This window comes from Polyodon spathula, chromosome 14 (genome assembly GCF_017654505.1).
Source record: "Polyodon spathula isolate WHYD16114869_AA chromosome 14, ASM1765450v1, whole genome shotgun sequence".
Lineage (NCBI taxonomy): Eukaryota > Metazoa > Chordata > Actinopteri > Acipenseriformes > Polyodontidae > Polyodon > Polyodon spathula.
The window spans coordinates 33,176,567-33,199,309 of NC_054547.1; the positions used below are offsets into that span (position 1 = coordinate 33,176,567).

Below are 22,743 nucleotides of genomic sequence, written 5' to 3' on the forward strand. Positions count from 1 at the left end.
AATTAATTATGAAACCTGCTGAATAATGTTACATTAATATATTTAATTACATACCGCTTTGTAGTAATACTGTACTACTATTATGGCTTCTGGTAGACTTTTGCAATATCATTTTGTAGTTTCTTTGATTACATGATGTTAAATAAAATATCTCAATTATGTTCACACACACACACACAGTGTGTGGGAGTATATAGATATATGATATATATTATATATATATATATATATATATATATATATATATATATATATAAAAATGAGGTCTCAATCTTAAAAGTCTTGGTGATTCTAAACTTTTACCCATAGCTTTATAATCAGGTTTAACATCCAAGAAAGGCAACCCCAACCCAACACAAGCCCAGCTGTTGACATTGTTGGAAGATGGTGCTTGACAAAGCAGGAGACCTTCCAACATCTTGTTGACTTCATATCCAGGTGTGTCCAAACTGTTACTGATGATGCTGCAGGAGGTTGTGCACAAGTTGCTACTAGTAATGACCACTAGGTGGTACAGAGTATACTGTATACAGAGTAGAATCATAATGTAGAAATCCCAAATGCTCCTTCTCCAGACTAACACAGAACAAACATTCCCACTAGACTTAAGACATATTGCACAAAAAAAGGCTTTGACTTATAGGCAGCTCTATTGCACGCACACGTACACACACACACAATGTTGTTTGAATTGAAAAAAAAAAAAAAAGTCATTCCCTTCCAAAGGAAAAAAAGCTAAAAAAAAGTAGAAGGTCTATTCCCTTGTTGTGTGTGACTGCTCAGTGGTCAGTCTTTTACCTGGCAGTCACGTCTGATTGTTTGGCAGTGTGACCTGTTTTAGGGTCTATGCTGAAAGGTCTGAAATAACAAGCTTGTCCACTTTGTTTCCGATTTCTGATGCGACCGTGAGTTCGTCAGATTCATAATCATCTTCAAATGAACTGGAAAAACAAAGGCAGTGTTATTATGTTTATTATCCTTCTTAAAACACGCAAATACAAATGTGCTCTGTCTTATTATAATATCAAAGCGCAATTGTGGACAAGCCGAGGGCTGGGAGCGTGCGACTTCAGTATTCAAATTAAAGCAAGAGAAATCTTTGATGTTCTTGCTTTTTACTGCTGCCTAGTTGTGAAAATGTACAAGTGTGGTCTGAGATGCTAATGAAACAGAATCTACCTGGGACTTTCCTGCCTTGGACTGTCACCTAGCAACATCCCATACATTCCAACCAGACAGGCAGTACCTATATATTGCCAGCAGGAGGCAACCTGCTGTTGCTTTAATCAACCTATTAATTTACAGTATAAAAAATGCACAACTGTTAACCATCTAGATAGTACAAAATAAATGAACACTTAAAAGCTCTGAGGTTATAAGGAAAAAAGAATTTAACTCTGTATGTTGACTGTAGCAAGTATGCCTCAAGGATAATGTAAAAAGTTTATGTAGGAAACAGTTCTTTGTAGGCAGGCTTATATGCAGTTGGTATTTTAGGTTTGAAAAATGATTGATGCATCACTTCAAGGTAAAGGACTGGGACTACCTAAAAATGAGGCAGGCCTTACCAAATTTGTACATCTCATATATTTTAGTCTGTTACTAATATGCAAAAAAGCCAAAAGTAGAAACAGTTTCTGCACAATAGTAATGAAATAAAGCCAGCAAGGAGCAGCAGTGAAACCGCTGTTTCGGGGGATGCATTGCTTACCCTTCCTGTAACTGCTCATGGGCTGTCTCTTCAGCCACCAGGATCTCGTATTCTTCAGCGGCGTATTTATCCCAGTCTGAGGGTTCTGGACCATTGTTCTCTAAATCCTTGAACAGAGAGACATTGATAAGAAATAAATTATCAGAACTTAGTACAGTTCTGAACCACCCCCCCTCTCCGGATAATGCAGCACATTCTTTCTGCTACAGCCCCATCCTTTATTAAAACAAGGGAGCTATCATTTAGTATCTCTACAAGGCAGATTAGAGGTTGCTATAGAAACCCCTCTTCCTTTATGGTTGATTGCAGGAGGGTTCAGTGGACTTCAAAAAAAAAAAAAACCCCGCCTTTTATGGTTTCTGTTTTTCAGTAATTTTTATTGATAAAATATATTAACACAACTAGCCTGGTCCTCAAAGGCCAGGCTTAGAGGAAAGCAGCTTAGTCGTTCATCTTATTAGTCATGAGGAAAGATTGAGCTCGTAAATATATACATTAATTAAAATAACCCTGTACTGGTAGCAGGATAGCATCTTTTATTAAATCAGACCTCAGTTCATTACTTGTGGACTACTTTATTGAATCTTTTGGGTCAGTTTCTCACACAAGAGTTACCTACCTGAGGCACAGTGTCTGTATCTACAGCAAAGATCAGCATTAACTAGGACTAGTGTTTCCATTCTTTTCTGGGCAATACCATCAAACAAAGCCTCTTCCTTTACCTTTTGCACAGCAAATGGATCTCTCTGTTCATGATCCAGGTACTTTTCCAAGTTAAAGAAGGTGTCGTAGAATATATGTGCCATTCTGCACTGCTTCAGATCCCGAAGAGTTATTTTACCTGCCAGAACAATCCAAGGACAGTCATTCAGAGTCATTTTTGCTTTACACTGTAAACCCCACCCCTGGTAAAACCACGGCGTATTAATGGTTCTAACAAACTGAGACGAGCATTATGAGAAACATTAGACTGCCTTACCTTGGTCTGCACATTTCACTAGATCCAGCATCTGACAGAGCAGGTCGTGGAATGGCAGTGGTTCAATGCCCATCCCTTCCATTCTCTCGCATTGCTCCTCATAGAAATACTCAAGCTCATACATGGACAGCACTCCGTCTCCATCGATGTCCATGCACTTGAACCAGTACTCAATACTGCAGAAGACATAACACCCCACTTAATGCTGGCCCACAAATCAGCAACAAATGAATCCATCCCTAGGTATTCTGCATCTGTGCTTTGATTTGATTATACTGCAATCCTGGATCTAGCTGTCCTTTTATACAGCCATAAAACAAAGTAAGTGGTTTTGATTGCTCCATTTAATTTATTAACTGACACAATCAATCAATCAAACAATTTATTTTTATATAGTCATCGCAAAGCATGTTACAAAACAAGCAAAAAATTCAAAACTTTCTAACAACTGGAGGCAGGAAATTCCACAGGGAGGGAAGCACAAGTAGAAAAACTCCGACCTCCCAGACAGACCCACCTAAAGAGACAGACAGAGAGTTTACCTGGTGGGATTCTTCTTATCCTCTTCAGAGATCAGAAACCAGACAAAATCTGCATAGCTCATCCGGCCTTCTTTCTGCACAGAGTTCCCCCTGACAGACAGAAAAACAAGGTGTCAGTTAACAAGCCAGGCCTATAGCACTGTACACTATTTTCATTTTTTCAATCTATGTGTATTTGTCTTGTTTTTTTTTTTCTTTTACATCCTTCACATATGTATTAAAAAAAAGAAGCACACACACACACTTACCTTGTTACCGCTCCAGAGAATATTCTCTCAGTTATTCTATTCGATGAAGCTAGGAGGAAATGGAAAAGATTACTTCTATGTCTACACCATATAAACTGGAAACTAGCATTTAAAACACGGGGCTACAGCTACAGCACCTACCAACTGTGGCTAGCGTATGATCTCCCGGTGACTTACTTCACAGGTAATTCAGTATCTCGATTCTTAATCTTTTCCTCCCACTTAGCATACTGTGGATATGGGGTTTTAAGGCAGGTAGTTTATTTAACCCTTTAGATCCTTGTTGATTTTTAGAAATTATAACAAAGAAACTGATACTGGGGTGCATCTCCCAGGTATAATCCCCTGGTTCTTTCTCCACTTACCATGTTCGTTATACCTGGCCAGGTCCTTCTGGTTGATGAAAAGATCATGGTCTGTGTCCAGCTCCCAGAATTTACAGTAGATCACGTAGAAGTGTTCATAGGAGAAATAATCTGTAATCTGGTTGATATCGTCCTCCTCCTCCAGAAGAGCAAGGGTCTGAGACAGAGGAACAGGCATGTCATTTAATAAGGATAAGGACACGGATATAAACCTCTTTCTTTCTGTTTCTTGCATACATGTGTAAACCACTACCCTTCCTTGTATCAACGAAAGCAGGTCAATTTATTTAATCTTAATCAAAGCGCAGGTTCTTTCTGAAGGGAAATGCATCTATATGAATGGAGATGAAGATTTAAACAGAATGCATTAAGAATTCATTCCAATGTAGTTAGAGTGCTGCTACACTTAATCAGTTCAGTTGAACTCTGCAGAGCAGGATGTGAATGCACATACTTGCAGGAAGTTGCTCCGTCTCAGCTCATTCATGGTGATTTTCCCTGACCAGGATCGGTTGACTGTGTAGAATATCCGCTGAATTACCTAGAGCACCAGAACATCCATACATGTGAGATAGAGCAATACCAGTCAGGCATGCTGCACACAGCTAGGAGAGATGCACTGGCACTGACAACAAATACCAGGCTTTAAATAGAACCCTACAGTACTATCAAACAGGAGAGGGTTTTGTGCCAGCAATGTGGGCAATGCCAGCAACTGTGACATTTCCAACTGTACAAAACAAGTTTAATTTCATAGGTTGCAAGCTATTTGACCAATCCATAGTACACCATGTTACAAGACTAAAGATCCAGTGTTGCACAATGACATGGAAAGGAATCCTACCGTGGTAATGTACCGAGAATGGAATTCAGGGGCATCCTTCAAAAACGTCAAACCTGGATGAGTGTCCACAATATCCTGAAATGAAACAGAACCTGCCAGGTGAGCCCAGGAACTGTGTCACGCCTGATTTGAGTCACATTCAAACTCAGGCCTCAAGAGTTGAGAAGCTAGTGCACTATATGAAAGTGTTTAAACAGAGATGTGCTTCACTTCTTTGTCAATTCCACTATTTAGATTGTCTTCATTATTCACTTAAACTTTTTTTCATGTCAAACATGAAAACCTTTTTTTTTTTTTTTTTTTTTTTTTTTTTAATTATTTTTGTATTATTAACTAATGGCCTAATCCTAATATGACCGACACATCTGCAGTGAAATTTTAAATGCAGATAGCTGATACCACATCTTCGTTTCTTCTTTGTCAGGTAACAGAATTACAAAAATAACTATGACATAATATTGTCCTGGGACATGGGTCACTTGAGCTCATCCCAAAGAACTGTGCAAGCATGCCAAGCAGGCCGTTTGGAAGGTATTTTGGAAATTGCATTCTAAACGGAACATCCCATTAGAGACTGACACATCGATACACTGCTGCACAGGGGCCAGTGTTTCATAAACGAATGAATCCCTCACTTCATTTGCATTGGCATTCCTGTACATTTAAGGCTGACAAACAATGGTGTTGAAAAGTGAAGCACAGATGTTTACTCTACGTTACTGATTTCAAGAACCTTAATCAATATTTGGCCTAGATTACAGATTACAGAGCAACAGTAACATGTGTCTCAAATTAAATATAATCAAATCCAGATGTATCCTACACAGAATGAAATATTTAATATAAAATAAACAATACACACACAGAGGATTGAATGTGTTCTTAATACCTTACCATGGAAAGTATTTATGCAGTGGGTTTGCATATTGACTTGAAGGTAGAATAAGTAGCCTGTATTTTATCTGAAAACAAGAATTTTGTTGTGTTACCTGTAATAATGGGATGAAATCTTCCTGTTCAAGGTAGGTACAGCCAGGTCTGACTAACAGATAAATAAACTTTGATGCATCGTCATAGCAGCTGTGCAATAACCTGCAAAGAACACAGACAGAAAGATTTGGATATGCAACGTTGTACTGTATATACTGAATATTGGGGGGAGGACAGGTAGTGGGGACACTACATTCCCCAGAATGTCACGGGAGCAAGCCATGAGGCTTCCAACTGGCTGGAAGTGCAACAAGGGACTACTGCCTGTGATTAACAGGATAAAAATGTTTGCTTGGGGCACTCTCCAGTCTGTGTGAAGAGAGAGGCTGTCACTGAGAAGAGACCTGGTTTCAAAAAGGTAGTGTGTGTTACACTTTGAGCCAGCTGTACCTCCTCATGGCTCGCTCCTGTGGAATTCTGGTTAATGTAATGTCCCCACTGCCTCTCTATCCCCTAATCTGCCACAATATATAAATATATATATATATAAACACCAGCAAATAATGAGTCCCAGTAATGCCACTCACTTCCTCCACATCGCTATGAATGCGTGGACAGAAACAAATCCTGTTCTTTCACCTCCAGCAGCATTAAACATCGGAGCCTTCCAGTATAGCGGACAACTGCATGCCTGAAAATAAAAATAAACCAGCAGACTCCAGAATGTTGAAAAGGAGGAAGTACTGCAAAGAATGTACTGTTGAAAACATTGGTTACACATGTGTAGCATGGGAGACGACAGCATTACACGAATACATTGATTTATACTGCAGGCGTGAATGGATTTTGATAAAGAAAAATGGAAAACTGCAAAAAGAAGTGGCTATATTCGTCACACCATACCTTAGCAATCTTTCCCATTTCATAAATATCAGCTTTCTCTTCCTCTAACTCTGCGAACGCTGCTTCAATCTTGGCAATGGTCTCGTTGAGGTTGGCAGTAGGGTTTGGAAGTCCTTTGGGAAAATAGAATCGTGGAATGTTTATGGAGATGGGGGCGGTGATGACCACCTTGTTTACTGGAGGAGGGGTCGGTGGACGTGGACTGGAGGCGGAGACTGCAGGTGCTGGGGGAGGAGTTCCGGGTTTCTTCTCTTGCTTGATTTGGACCTGAAACCAACAAAAATAAAAAACAAAAAGGTTAAGATACAGTACAGTGGTTAACAAAACTCAACTAACAATGTCCTAAAGTAAACATTGAGAAAACAGGTTTCCTGCTCTCCAAATGGTCAAGCTACACTTATTCAAGATAGAGCTTTCAATAGCTCCAATAATGAGATGTCATGAATCTGAACCAACCTGATGCATGACAGTGCTAATGTACTTTACATTTATTGTCCACATTCATGAGTTAAATCAGAACACACACACACACAATTTTTTTTTTTGTTTTTTTTTTAATTATTTTCTCCCCAGTTTGGAATAGCAAATTATTTTTAGGCTCAGCTCACCACTACCACCCCTGCGCTGACTCGGGAGGGGCGAAGACGAACACATGCTGTCCCCTGAAGCATGTGCCGTCAGTTGATCGCTTCTTTACACACTGCAGGCCCATCATGCAGCCACCTCAGAGCTACAGTGTAGGAGGACAATGCAGCTCTGGGCAGCTTACAGGCAAGACTGCAGGTGCCCGGCCAGACCACAGGGGTCACCCTGGCAGGCCTAACCACCCCCCCCCCCTACCACCCGGGGCAGCGGTCAGCCAATTGAGTGCCGCCTCCTGGGAACTCCAGTCCATGCTCGACAGTAGAATACCCAGAACTCGAACCGGCGACGTCCAGGCTACAGGGCGCGTGCTACACTCCACGCGGAGCGCCTTTACCGGATGCGCCACTCGGGAGTCCGAAAAAAACATACATGTTTAACACAGAGAAAGGCTTCTTTGTGGGTTTTTTCATAGTTTTCTTAATATAGGGGCTGAATTTCACAAGTGCAAATCAAAAGTCAGTTCCATTAAATTGTAGATAGACACTAAATTACAGTACTGTGGGTGCCTACTCTTCACCTCCCCCTGCTACTTCAGTAGTGTAATGATGAGGTAATCTGGTATCTATTTATTACTGCATTAATACATATTGACTGGAAGGAGAATTCTTTGTAATGGGATCTCATTTCAGTGTAAAAACATCTCGCTGTATGCAGGCATTACAGGGAAACTACTCATTTTAGATTTATACTGTGCAAGCACATCATGTACCATGTTGTCTCTTCCAAGGGCATTTTACTGTAATAATAATAAAAATAATAATAATAATAAACACTAGTGATAATAAGACCATTTAACCACGTATTGCAAGAGCTCAATCAGAGACTTCCTCCTCTGCATTAATGGAACAGCCCCTTTGGCAGCGAACCCAATCCCCACAAGAAGGGCTGTGCACATTCAGGTCACCACTTTCACACAAGCACACCAACAGTAGTACATGTACAGTAGTTCATATTACTGTGGATTCGATGCATCACAGCAGTCACAGGCACGGTGAAACTGCACAGTATGCAACGACTATAGACATGGCATTGGGCTTTTCTGCTCCAACTCAAACCCAGTATTATACTGAAAGCATATTCATGAAAGGAAATACAGCAATGACCTCATTGCAAATATAACAATTTGGTATTTAAAATTCTCTGGAACTCTGCAAGCAAATAAAAATGCTAGCTATATCCAGATGTTAGCAAGCAGTGCATTATTACAGAAAGAAAGAAGAAAGCACCTTTTCCACCATGTACTGAATATAAAAGGAAAGTACCATCTCTAATTCTTTTTTTACCCAAAAAAGTCCCTAATGAAACAGAAAGGACCCCTAAGGATTATATTTAAAGCTTAATTAAGATTGACGAGGTGGCTTTACAGCTGCAGTCTTCTACTGCCTTGTCTAGCTGTGTGCACCAAACAACTTACAGCAGGCTGCATGGCCATCAGAAACCATAGGATCAAAACATGCCTCCCTTGTAGTATATAGAACAGTTAATGAACTGAACAGATGAGCAACCAAGTTTGCAAGTTGCCTTTCAGGGCTGTTAAAAGCAGCAGATCATTCATAGGACATTCATAACATGAAGAACTGTAATGATATGATTATACTGAACAATGTCACCTGCAAAGAGGTAATGTTTAACCTTATAAGGATTGCATCCCACAGTTGTTGTTTATATGACTGTCCACTAAGTGTTCTTAATGGGTTATATAAAAAAAAAAAAAAAGTACTTGAGGTGCTGAATACTGTTGGTTTTTCCTGTATTTCTTTTAAATTCTACTTAATGCACAAGCATGGCGATACCATTGTAGATGAACAGCTGGGTTTTGGAAGATCAAGAGGAAGATGACAGGGAGAGATCCACTTCATGGCATACACAGTGAACATTGCATAGCAATACTGGTTTAAAATGTCAGCACCAGAACTGAATATCCTAATTAATTCCAGGCTGATATGATCAGTTACATGAGTTTGTATGAATAAATGGGCTGCCTTCTATAGGGTAGGCAGGGAGGGTTACAGGCTTAGTGAAAGATCAAGTTCCAGTGAGGTATTCGCAAGGATGGAGGAAGAAGGATTATCAACACTGCAGAGATTGGACCAAAGCATTCAGTCCGAAGGATTTGCATGCTTTAGCTGTGAAATATCTATACTAATTCAGAATCAGAACATAAAAAGACAATTTCTGCTCTTAAAACAATTGGAAGTATTGCACATGGGAAAATTGTGGCAAGCATTATGCTCAAGTATTTTAAGTATTTTATTGTAAAAATTGTCAACGCCTGTAATTACAGACAGTTTGTTTTGTTGCAGCTGGCTTGCAGGTATTGTATTGTATAAGTAAAACATGTAATAGAAATTAAAAAATAAAATATGTTTAACAATACTGGTAGCTGTATTTCAGAAAAGAACAAAATAGCCCCTGGGGTTAGAAGGATGTGTGAAAACATCTGGAAATCCTGATACTTCCCTCAAATAAACAGCACTGGACTGTGTAGATGGTAAACACATTTTTAGGTTACTTGCTATATACTGTAAAGTGCGTTGCTTGCTGTTTTTCCACTTTCCCTTTGTTATCTAGTGTCTTCATACAGTAACTACCTATTTTATTAACTTGTAACCTGTCACTCAGAGGCATCTGTTGCTATGTCTCACCCTACCTGCTACTGTAACCTTTCCCAGGAACTGATTCCTGTCATGCCTCAGAAGAAAACAAGAAAAAGGACACAGTATGTAATAATACACTAAATTAAAAAATGTAGCTCATTCACTTAAGTAATAGAGTATACGTACATTTTACAACAGCTGCATCTGTTGTTTCCATCCCTCCCCCAACCCCTGCTTGCCACATTAATTTGATCACTCTATTCATGGTTCTCAGAGCTATTTATAATCTTGTTGGTATCCGTCTGCAAATAGCTTGTCTTTAATGGCATGCAAGTGTTTGCAGCAACAGCAGCAGCGCCGGCAGCAGCAGCTGAAGAGAAAAGCTACAAAGAAACAAAGTGCTGGCCGTAACCCACACTGACCTGAGCTTGCTGGAAGGATTTGAGCCTCTTCTTGAAGCGAGAGGGGAGGACAAAGTCACAGCCCCTAGCAAGAAAAGCTAGCTCGCCCCGCAAGTCAGGATCCCTCCTCAAAGAAGCCTCCTTGATCATCATTTTGGAAGGCAGAAAATCAAAAACCTCAGTGCTGCTCCTTTCTTAAGGTATGCACGATTGGAAGCCAGGATAAACTTAGACCAACTGTTCTCTCCAAGTCAAAAGCACCTTTGTGCAAAGAATGCCCTGCGTTTTCCCTTGTCACACAGCCGGACTGTCCAAGCATTGTATCTCAACTGGGAGGCCCAGAGAACCCCAGATTCCAGTTATCCAAACTATCTACCGCCTCAGCCTCCTTGTAACACTCCACTCCGAAACATGACCCGCACTGGGATCTGTCTCCTGGAAGCTTTGCAGCAAACAAGCTGTCCTGAACAGGAGGGTTGAGATGGGAGGGGGTGGGGGGTGGAGGTGCACTATGGGAAAGGAAGCCCCCCCCCCAATTGGCCAATATAGGAGAGCCAGTAGATCTTGAGAATCTCTAGCAAACCACAGCAAATACAAGTCACAGCAAACTGGTAATGAAGAATTACTATAGTTTTTGTGAGAAATAAATATAACCAAACTGGAGGTCAAACTTGGAACCACAGACTACCCCTCAGGGGCTCAACCCACCTAGTTTTGAAGTCATGCATACTAAATGCATATGTTTTAAGTTAAGCAACTTGTCTGATGGTGGTGGGATTATCACTAGCAGCACAATGACAAATTTAGATTTTGTTGCGGTGAGAATTAAATATTGAAATCAATTGCAGGCCTCGTTCAGGATTTAGGCCAGCAGTATAGAATACAGCTCTGTTAGTATTTATGAAATGTATGCAGTACATTTACAGTGCAATGTGATACTCTGTTTTAACACAGTTGTGTAATTCTGTCACCAGCCATGTAATTCTCTAAATTAGTATCGTCAGGAATGACAGCACGGATTTCCAACAAAAAAACAGAAGGGGTACAAATGCAAAATCTTATGGAGAGCTCTAAATAAAAATTAAATTTTAGATGCAGATCAGCTGTCTTCTCATATATGTCAGGATTTCTGTTATATATTGACTCATTGTGTGACCCCGAGCATGTCACTTAACCTACTTGTGCTCTGTCTTTCGGGTGAGACGTTTTTGTAAGTGACTCTGCAGCTGATGCATAGTTCACACACCTGAGTCTTGTATCTTGTAAAGTGCTTTGTGATGGTGGTCCACTATGAAAGGCGCTATATTAAAAAAAAATGATACGTATATTTTTTAAATCTGCCTTATCAGAGCACTGGCATCACAGACATTCTAATCCAGAGGTGCACATTCCACACAGTATTTGCCTAGTATGATATTATTTGGCACTGTCATTAGAGACAGTCAAGGTTCAGGGTTATGAATACTTTAAATCAAATTTACATTCCATTATTCTACAACGATTCTGTGCAAAACAACAAATCATAACCAAAATAACTTTTTTTTTCATGGTTGGGTGGAGGGGGCGATAATATTATTATTATAAATATTTGATTTTGTTGTGCTGGTCTCTGGTAGAAGCTCTGTTTCACTAGTACAACCTTCAAGCCCTTCTCCATTCCCATCCCTCTGTATAAATATCTCCCACACTTTCTGCTGGCTCGGCCTCATGTCATTTCAACTGCACTCCCAGAATTCCCCTGCCCTCTCCTCCGGCAGCTGTTTGGAGAATATGAAACGTATCAGGATTCCACAACGTGTTGCCAGGCATTACAAAATCCATGCCCTGCTATCAGCTTCCACTGAATAAAGCAGCCATGTCAGTAGTCCTCAAACTAAAATCAGAAATTAAAATAGACAAACGTTCACAAAGTCTTTTATCTTGTTATAATAAGACAATAAAGATGTTTTTCAATCTGAATACTATCCCTGGGAGCATGTATTATTTTTGGCTAGACACTAGTACTAAAAAGAAATATACCTTAGGTTTAAGGTAGTGTTGAGTAGAGAGGATGGGTAAGAGTTTACCTCTTTAAAGTAAGAAGCATGCACTGCAGTTTCAAGAACATGTAATAAAATCATATTCAAAGCCTGGCAGGCATGATTGATACAGTGCCCTGAACAATATGAGGAGCTGACCATTGCTGGTTAATAATTACTGTACATGCACTAAATATTACTAATATACATTCATTACTCAAAAGGCATAAAACACAAAAGGCATAAAACACTGCTCAGTGAAGTAAGTTTGTATAACCAAACGTATGTGAAGCTACCCTTCCCGGCTTTACTTTGACCGTTTTCCAGGAATGTCTCCAGTATAGCTGGGTAAGGAATGTTGCATGAAACTGATTAAAAGGGGACTTCCTTTTGAAGACAAACCAAACCTGTTCCTTTTGTTTACACTGTTCGATGTGAACAAAAGAACCATAAAATAGTGGCGTGACTACAGGACTTTGTTACCGCTAATAATCTAATAATTAAAATGTCATGTACTGTAGGATACACAAACCTCAACCATAAAAAGTAATATTGTGATAGACACAAAATGAAACAACATCTGTGCCTGCCAGTTATTAATAGCGCAGCAGGGCTTCTGTCTCTGCTGGCTTCTACTCTTTTACCACACTGAGACAGCACAGATTAAAACAGATAATTTACCCCTGTTTATTGATGTATTCATATCTGTTTTTAACCATCATTTGGTTAACATTATGACTGTCTGTTTGTATTTGTATATGACTTTCTTATGGGGTAAGAGAAGGATGCAGACCGACACAGAGACACTAATTACCAAGGTTATCTTTTAAGCCTCTGACACTTTCGCTAAGGCATCGTAGACTTGAGGTTACTGGCAAGGTCAGGAAACCCCAGGTCAGCCAGTGAGTGATGCGTGTGACCTTGTAAAAGCCAATTTTCTGCCTACTTCAATCCTCTGTGTGCCTCTGTCCCAGCAATAAACTTAGCAACAAGTATGGTTGCACAAGCAAAACGTGTGTCAGTTACTGGTTGTTCCTTAACGGACTCTTTTAAAATAATAATTTTTGGATAACATTGAGGGTGACATCAACTAAATCAATCAATCTTTTTTTGTTTAATTTTTTTTGTTTTTTTAAAACACGCGTAACAATTCACAGAGTTTTAGACTAGGAAATCCAGCCCTTGTTACCCTCAGCCCTATAACATTTCCAAATGAAGTTTTCAAGTGCTGTGCGCTCTTTGCTTCATACCATAAATCCTGTGCGGCAGCAGCTCTTTCGCTAACGGTGCCGCTTCTTCACTTCTCACTCAGGGCTCTGTCCACATCCTAGAAAACCAATCCCGTCACGATCCCACAGCACAGGCAGTGAATAATAAGAGAGTGATGGGTTGAAGGAAGGAGGAAGAGTTTCTGCTATTCAATTATTAAAAAGGGGGGGGTTTACAAGAATGGTGTTAACAAGATGGTCATACAGACAATACAGTGCTTTGTACAATTAAAAGCAGAAAGCACAGGGATGGAAACGAGACTCCCATTGCATAGCGGTTTCACACATCCCAGGTCTTAGTATGAATTTAATTAGCCACAGTGTATAGGAACAAGCTCAGGTGTGTCTTATTAAACTCACAGCATAACTAGGAATGGATCAAACTTCTATGCAGTTTCCATCTCTGAAGCAGATGGTTGACAGCTCTTAGTATAACATGGTTATTTATTCTCTATTTTGATCACAAAAACATGTCATGCAATATATAGATGTCACCTCCCTAAACCAATAACTACAGTACTTAAACAACACTGAATTGTGTTAATGTTGCACTGCGTTTTCTATAACAAAACCATGAAGCAGCTTTGCTGAGAACAGAGGGCAGTATAATGCAGCCACCAGGTATTATTAAGACAGCTCATGTTGACCAACATACTTAAACTGTGAAACAACCTGACTTCAATAACTACTCAAACAGGCCTGATTACCACAGCAGCCATGGCTGGAATGATTTGATGGCAGCTGCTGTGGGTATTAATAGGACACAGGTCACATATGTCAGTACCACCGGTTCAGTATGCACACTATTGCCAATCCAATTGGTTTGGGGTGGCCGTCAGGAAATGTTGGAAACTGTGTGGTTTATCACAAAACAAGAAAAACTAAACAAAATGACAAATCTTAACAAAGACATAACAGGAAATAATAATACAGTGCATCTTCATCATAACAGTAGAGTCTAAATGCTCGCATTGGACTTTTGAAAGCTTTAACTCATAATGATACCTATAAAAATCAGGACTCAATTATAGCTTTGAAACCTGATAGTCAACTCTAAACAGCTGTTATTTTAAAAGGACAATCCCCTTTTGTGGTTACGAAGATTATAACTGGGAAACACCAGTTATAATCTTGATTTTATATATATATATATATATATATATATATATATATATATATATATATATATATATATATATATATATACACACACACACACACACACACACACACACGCACACACACACACACAGTGCTCCCCCTGAAGGACAAATATAAAAATCTGAACTTGTCTAAAATGATTCAGTATATCAAAACATAAGTATAATGGGTAATAATGTAAGGCAACAACTTTTTACACTTAAACATTTTTTTCACAGCTCTTTTCAAAATGTCCGCTCCAGTGGACTAGGGTTTGAGATCTGTCTAAATCACTGCAGGAACAGCGATTTAAAAAAAAAAAAAGCATGACAAGTGCTCTGGCTCTTCTGGTCCATACTACATGCTGGATTGTTGTTGTGTTACCTGTTTGACAATGTGGGCAATAATCCTTGCACTATCATTATTAGGAGGCAGCGTGGTCCAGTGGTTACAGTCCTGGCCTTATAACCAGAAGGTCACCTGTTCAAATTCTTCCACTGACTGATTCACGATGTGACCCTCAGAATCACTTAACCTCCTTCTGCTCCATCCTGCAGAAGATATGTCCTATTGTAAGTGATTGCATATAATGCACAGTTCCTCTGTAAAGCACTTTGTGATGTGGTTCACTAGGAAAGGTGCTATACAAAGATATTACTATATATTATCAGTGGACATAGTTTGCCTTCCATTATAGCTGTATGAATATGTGCAAGTTAATTAAAGATATATACATGGGGTCAGTTTAATCATTTTCAAAGCCATATAAAAAGGATAAACTGACTCATGTAAAGTATATAGTTCTGCTTTCATTAATGACTACCTGTACAGAAGCAATACAGACTACTTGCAATTGTATTCCTTGTAAAATGTACCATTGTACTTTTTAGTGCTGTGTTGTCTTTGCTGTACAAGATTTTCCCTGGGCTGGCTGCACACAAAATACCACGTACTGTACATCGCCCTCCTTTAAAGTAACCAAGCAGCACCCTTTCTAGCTTGACCTGCTGTAAACAAAGATGAAAGAGCGACAAGTGTAAAGCCTCCTGGTAGAATTGGGAGTGGGAGAATTTGCAGGGCCAGTTGGAGAGTGTAATATTTCTTTAAGTCATCTACGGAGCACATGAGGAATGACAACCCCGGAGCCTGAAAACATTTCTATCTTTGAGTGATGCAGACACATGTCAAACTTATAGACTGGTGCAGAGGAGTTCTTATCCTAAAAAATGAGATGGCTATTAACTATCTCAGCCTGGGGTTTTCTACACCTTGTGTCTGCATTGCCCAACTCAATGATCAGTTGTAAATTCACTGGTCTTCATCAGCATCTACTTGGAAAAACTATTTCAGCAACAGTAGTAAATACTTTTAATATTTATTACACGTATCTAAATAACCACATACATGCACATGGAGTGGATGTAGGTCCTTGTGAGTCTCATTGCTTTTTATTTATTATCAACATACTCATTTATTTCTCATTAACTGTAATTAAACAAAGAGCCACTTGAGGGTGCTAACTAGAACATGTCTGGCATCTGTAACAATCTACAACAGAAGCAACTCCATCCTCTTTCTTCATTGGGCCCCAGTCCTGCAAGTGAAGCAGTGACCTTCTGAATGCTTGGCATGACCTGTGCAACATATACAGTGCACCAGGTTTTAAAACGATATATGCCTACTGTCTCTGGAATGGACTTGCATTGTGGCAGTGACACGCTTTCCCCAACTACGCAGTTTACAGGTATGATATTTGCAGCCCAGCGAAAGCAGCAACACCTCACGCAACTCGTCTACTCCAGTCTCAATAGGAAGGCGTGATTGCCTCAACAGGAACAGCTCAGTAACGCGAGTGATACTAATACCAACTCATTTGAACAGTTGGCGCCGTTTATTAGATTACTTGTTATATACAACCGCTAGCTTTCAAAAGTTTCTTTGCGTGTAAGTAGAAATTAAGACAAATGGGTTGTTGTTTACAATTGTATCTATACAACACATCTGACAGATAGAGATAGAGATAGGACAGACAGACCGAGATAGACAGGTAGATAGTTTTTAATGTAGGAATCGATAGTATGGTATAATCAAAAGCACCTCCATAGACTCCACTCGCCCCGCATGTATTTTTTCTAGTAATACATGTTCAATAGCATTTCTCTGTTGGCGTCAGCTTGTATGTGGCTCAAGCAGAGGTCTTTAATAATATTATTTCACTTTGTCTCCATGGAAACGTATACACAGGCTGCTGTTCAAATCGCTCTATAAAAACTAGACTTTGGGAATGTGGTGGCCTACGCTACAAAACTACACACAGCATGTGACTCGTTGAAGCAACATGTCTGCGAGAAGATAACTATGACCCTCTCAAGATAGTTGTCACATCTGCTAGTGTGATATGTGTTGTCATTTGTAATAGTGAACCAGCCAGCTATAGCATTTGGCAAAGCAACAAAAAAAAATAAATGTCTCCTTCTAATTGACCATTCTTACTTGTAACTACTTGGTAATGTGCCAGGTAAAGCTAACAGTGTGTCAGAACACACAGCAGGGCCTTGTAGTAACAGTGTCAACCAACAGATGGAGACAACAGCTTGTTATAATGCACATACCATTATTATACTGTTATTATTACCATTATTATTTTATTTTGGACACAGAAAGATTTTTAAGAAAACCAATAGTAAGTTAATTGATGTGTTTTTATTACTGTTCAAAATTCTTCATTACCAGATTTGTGTTAGACTGTCAAATTACATGTAAACATAGCTGAAGAATTAGCTGGAGCAGGAGTCAGTTTAAACCTGAAACACTAGAGGGCACTTGTGAATGCTTTCTACACTGCCGAAAAAGTTGGGAGAATGTAAAAGGGGAAAATGCCCTCGGTGGCCATGATTGCAGAAAAGAACCACCGGAAAGCAGAATTCCACGTGACGACAGGTCACGATGGATCTAATATTGTGACATAAAACTGAGCTATATTGGGCCTTAACATGCACCAAGACAAGCCATTCCTGTTTCCACTTGAACAGTGCTCTGGGAGTGCCACATATAGTGTGTTGGGGAGGCTACTCTTAAATTTGTGGAGTCCTTATTAAATTGTATCTATGTCAAGCTGTCCTTTGAAAGCTGGATCTTTTTTCTCTATTCACAGCACCAACTATGACACCTGCAATTCAAAATATTCAAAAAAGAAACTTTGCAACATGCACTTATCTAGAATAGAAAAATCACAGGGCTACATCTGATTCATTTAAAAGAAAATCAGGATAAAAAAAAAAATCATTATCTTTTGGAAGAGGGCAAATTACTGTAGTAGGAGTATATAATACACATGCTTAACCAGCAGGGGTAGCTGTGAGACTATACATTTCTCATGACTCCAAAACAACTGACCATAATACCTATAAAAGATGTTAAAAAAAAAAAAAGATATTTAAATAACTTTTTACTCAATGTATCAATGGTAGCCCACCCCCCACCCCAGTATAAAACCATGTACAGAAGTGTCAATATTTCTAAATGACTGGATTTAAGGAATTGTCTGCTGGCAGTACAGATAATGCCAAGATTTGTAGCAGCATCATCCACGATTGCAGCTGGAGAGTACGGCAGTGGAATTTGCTGGGCAGATTTATCCACAAGGATCACGATTTTTCCATTTGTTCGGACAGATGATAAAGATTACGAAGACAATAATAATAGCATTGAAATCTTTTGTTAGTTCCTACTGTCAAGCACAACGTAACTGGCATTCTACACCACAGATGACATTCGTTTCAGTGCTGCTTTCTCAATGAAGTTTAATATAGCAGTACTACTATGATATATTCAGTTTATGTCCCACTTAAACTTAATTTCATCTCTAAAAAGCAACTTCATAGCTCAGTCATTATGCAATTTAAAATGTTCCACCGACTATCTTGCTACTATTGTATTACACAAACCACTTTGCAACATGGAAATGACATGCAATCTGAAAAACACTGCTTTCAGATATAACTTGTCACAATAATGCATACTTTTGGAACTGCTCTGGACCCCTGGCACTGTGCATTTCACTTGTAATTTCATAAACCTAAAAACATGTAATTACTCCTTCACTTATAACTTATAACACAATATCTAATTTTTAAAAGAAGTAAGTGTTAATAACATACTAGCGAGAAAGGAACTCGGAGCAATGCTGTCATGCTCACAGCCCTAACTGAGTTGACCGGGATTAGCGCGTTTCTCAAACCAGTTATCCCAGGAAGTTGCACTTTAACTTGGCTCTCCAATTCCATCCTTGCAACAAATCATTCCCTTGGGCTCACTCTTTCTTTATCCTTCTGCTTTTTACAGCCAGCCTTTGCTTAATGTCACCATCAAGAAAGGCCACTCGTAGTCAACCAATAATAGCACGCCCGGGGAAGGTACACAGGGTAGCCCTGAGGAGCACTGTGGTATGAAAAACATGCTTAATCTAACCATGTTGTTTGGGTACTAGTTTTTGGGTATATTTATATATACAGTTTTTCCTTTATAGAGCTTTGTATGTCCACAATTCTCTGATCAAGAAAACTAGTAGTTAAATTCCACATATATATATACACACACACACACACACACACACACAGTTTACCTCCCTGTATAAAATACACCAGTTCTCTGCTGTAATTCTTGTAAACAGAAATGCCAGTGTCAATTATATTTGCATACAGACATATGTTTTTATTCAAATTGGGGGCCACAATACAGCTAGGTGGCAGTTTTTACTCCTGCTCCAATATAGCCAACAGCTTTTCCCTCATTTCCATGACTGCTGTGTTTTATTATTTAGACATGCTTACCATTAGGACTCATTATCCAACCAAAACTGACAGCAATTTTTAAATGTCAATATCAGTTTTTCTATTTTACTGAGGGAGGTGTGTGTAAACACCCTGGTTGCCGGACTCTGCTATATGATAAAGCCCTACTGTAAATATCTCCTCTTCGTTTCGATGCGTTTACTTGTGATGAAAAAACACTGACAGTAACTCCAGTCTTGACGCCATAACTGGTTTGGCCGAGGGCTGTCAGGAACAATGTCTTGGAAAGGGTGCAAGTGATCCCGCATGGCAGTGTTCAATAAGCCATGGGCAAAGTCATTGGCCCGAACAGAATTCATGTCTGGATACAGAAAGGGAAACATGCATGCTACATCACAGCAACTGGAAGTTCAAGCAACACACACAAGAAGTGCTGCTAGCGGTGGAGCTGGACAGGGGCTGAAGTTTTTTTCTAACAGGGTCTAACCACATGGAAATGGTCGTGCATGAAGACCTAGGGGTTATCATCTGGTACAGTTCTCTCTGCAAAGGGCATTTGGAATGTTTTCTTTTTTTTTTTAGTATCGGTGACCTTGAGTCGATAAGATGCGATTACGGTCCAACAACTTGTTTTGATTGCTGTGCTTCAATGCTTGAGAATTTTGTAAATTCTCTTAACTTGGTTGTCCAGCTGCAATAACAAGAATCTAACTCTACAGCTCTGTGTTTTACTCAGTAAATTCTGCAAGTTCTCTAAAGAAACTTGAGGATACATAGCTCAAGTGCAATGTTTCATTGTGGAATTACTGTAAAGATGTTAAACTCAGACTACAATGGTGTCAACATTTCCTGATTTACAACCTACAGATTGTAATTACATTCCTTAAAACCACAAATGAAAGTGTCCCAGTTTTATCTGTGCCAACTATCAAATACATTTGGTGGTACGGCAGCTTTGAGTTGAAGACTGGGTGCCAAAGATAAGATTTTTAAATTATAGCACAATCACATTACTTCTACTGCTTGCTCCAAGCGATCCCTAGAAAGGAGTCTTTTTTTTTTTTGAAAAATTACTTTTATTTATTTTCCAATTTTTCTACCAATTTTGGAATGTCAAATTATTATTCAACCTGGCTCACCGCTGCAACCCCCCCTAACTAATTTGGGAGAGATGAAGACGACCACTCACATCCTCCGAAACGAGTGCCATCAGCCATCCGCTTATTTTTTTCCCATTCTTCGTGCAGCCATATCCAGAACTTACAGTGTCGGAGACCACACAGTTCTGAATTGTGCACAGGCCGGACTGCAGGCGCCCGACCAGCCACAGGGGTCACTGGTGTGCAGTGAGCCAAGGACTCCCCAGCCGACCTAACTCCTACCCCACCCGGGCGGTGCTTGGCCAATGGTGCGGCGCCCCCTGGGAACTCCCTTCCATGGTCGGCAGTGACATAGCCTGTATTCCAACCGGCGATCTCCAAGCTATAGGGCGCATCCGGGAGAAGTACCTTTAATGGATGCGCCACTCGGGAGCCCCTAGAAATGAGCCTTAAGTAAACAAAACTGATATAACCCATGAAAGAACAGATCTCATAAACTTGACAATCTGTTTTACTAAAGCGAACAATATAAGGGAATGTAAGGCTGAGGAAGTCCATACAGTGCACAGGATCACAAAACAGACTGGGACACATCAATACAGAGCTTTATCTTTTAGCTCTTAGACACATAAAGAGGCAGTTGTTCAAAGTAAACAGAAACCGCCCTTGAAAAAAACTCTGAATAGTTCTCAAAAGTGATAATGGCAGGTTCATTTGCAGCTTGTCAGCTTTAGTCATTATAAAAGTAGGTCAAGTACTGGTAGTGTCAAAAGCTGGCTCTCAAAGCCTTTAAATCATACAATATTTCATTTCTTTGCCACAATGTGTATGTATTAATTAGGAATGGTTCTTGTAGTTCTTTTATTAGCCTGCCCACATTCACTGGCTGCAGTTACCTTAAATCGAATGTGGAAAAAATCCAGCTCATTAGATATGCATTTTTTGCACATGCTGTAGAGCTGGGAAATGCTAATGAGTTTTTCAGATGAGATTCTGATTCTGGCTGCACAGACACTTTTTTTTTTTTGGATAATGTAAAGGAAAGCTGAATATACTGAGTACTTTGTCCTCACATACATTTCTCAAAAAAATTGATACTCCTCTATTGTTAACTGCATGGTTCGGGCAGCAAGTTGATTTCACAGCAATTTATATATCAGCTGGCTTCCAAAACTGCTCCATGGTCTTGCCATTGAAACAGGTGTTTCTTGTCTAACTGTTACTAGACCTGGGATAGCACAATACAACCTCTTGGGGCCCAATGATCACTTAGTCTGCCCTCCCAAGGAAGAACACATTTGTTTTATTGGTGAAATGTTACATCTCTCCCTTGGATATCATTTTGATTTCCTGCTGGGGATTTACAAGGTGGCAATGAATCTTCATTAGGCTGTGGGTGTCTTGGAGTAATAAGACCACTCTCAGCTTGGCTGCCAACATAACACTTAATGGTTTAACCGTGCCAACCTTCTATATGTCTTGCAGGCAACTTTCCAAAATGACACCCCAGTGACTCGCTGGAAATGCACATGTGGTTTTGCATTATAGTATGGCCAGTTTCACTACATTCACCCTTTAGTTTTGACACACAGTTCAGATTTATGATGCACCACTGTGGATGGCAAGTGTGTAGTTTACATCCAAAAAGAGCACTTGTTCCAGACCCAAAATAAACTGAGGTTAACAGTCATTCCATGGCTAAGTAAGAGGCCCTCTTTTACAAGAGAAGTTGTGTTTTTCATTATAATCTTCTATTGAGGTTTGCCAAGGTTAGTCAGTTTCCCTTTCCCTCCTTTGTCCTTCCATGACCCATTACTTCTTACAACTGGTCTTGGTTGACCACTGGCAGCTGTTGGTTGTGCATGGAATCGGTGCTTATAGATAACTTTCTTGAACAACATATGTTAACTCATTTATTAAAACTGTGGACCGTAGCATGGACTGAAAAGGTGATGTTGAGGATACCAGTTTTAAAGGTTGAATACAATGTATTGCTACTGATTTACATGTGAGCATATGGTGGATATTATACAATACTTTATGGGCATTGAATTTGAAGATGCTGTTTGCAGAGTAAACCCATAGCAGTGTTTGTCCAACAATTGACTATCTCAGTGGTGCTAAAGGTAACATTTGTTAGATCCATTGGTACAATCTCATGGGGGGGGGGGGGGGGGGGGGGGGGGGGATATTTTTCAGTTCACATGGATCATGCTGGTTTGTCCCTAGATGTTCTTCATTTTCCATTTTCAAATTTTT

The 22,743-nt window shown here is 39.6% G+C and overlaps 1 protein-coding gene across 5 annotated transcripts in view; it reads right to left on the reverse strand.

Moving 5' to 3' along the window:
- Positions 1-250: 250 nt before the first annotated feature.
- Positions 251-22,743, reverse strand: part of LOC121327113 (serine/threonine-protein phosphatase 2A regulatory subunit B'' subunit alpha-like) — a 77,265-nt gene continuing 54,772 nt past the window's right edge. For 3 of the 5 annotated variants that reach the window (XM_041270913.1, XM_041270911.1, XM_041270912.1), the window contains 12 exons: positions 6,523-6,789; positions 6,207-6,310; positions 5,679-5,781; positions 4,690-4,764; positions 4,300-4,386; positions 3,846-4,002; positions 3,481-3,529; positions 3,233-3,322; positions 2,691-2,866; positions 2,434-2,552; positions 1,712-1,818; positions 251-941 (listed from right to left, as the gene is read on the reverse strand). In XM_041270913.1, coding sequence (XP_041126847.1) covers positions 845-941; positions 1,712-1,818; positions 2,434-2,552; positions 2,691-2,866; positions 3,233-3,322; positions 3,481-3,529; positions 3,846-4,002; positions 4,300-4,386; positions 4,690-4,764; positions 5,679-5,781; positions 6,207-6,310; positions 6,523-6,789 — 1,431 coding nt within the window. In that variant the 3' untranslated portion in view covers positions 251-844. Of the gene's footprint in view, positions 942-1,711; positions 1,819-2,433; positions 2,553-2,690; positions 2,867-3,232; positions 3,323-3,480; positions 3,530-3,845; positions 4,003-4,299; positions 4,387-4,689; positions 4,765-5,678; positions 5,782-6,206; positions 6,311-6,522; positions 6,790-10,186; positions 10,596-13,433; positions 13,520-22,743 lie in introns of those variants that run through there. The other 2 variants (XM_041270915.1, XM_041270914.1) reach the window with 2 other exon arrangements.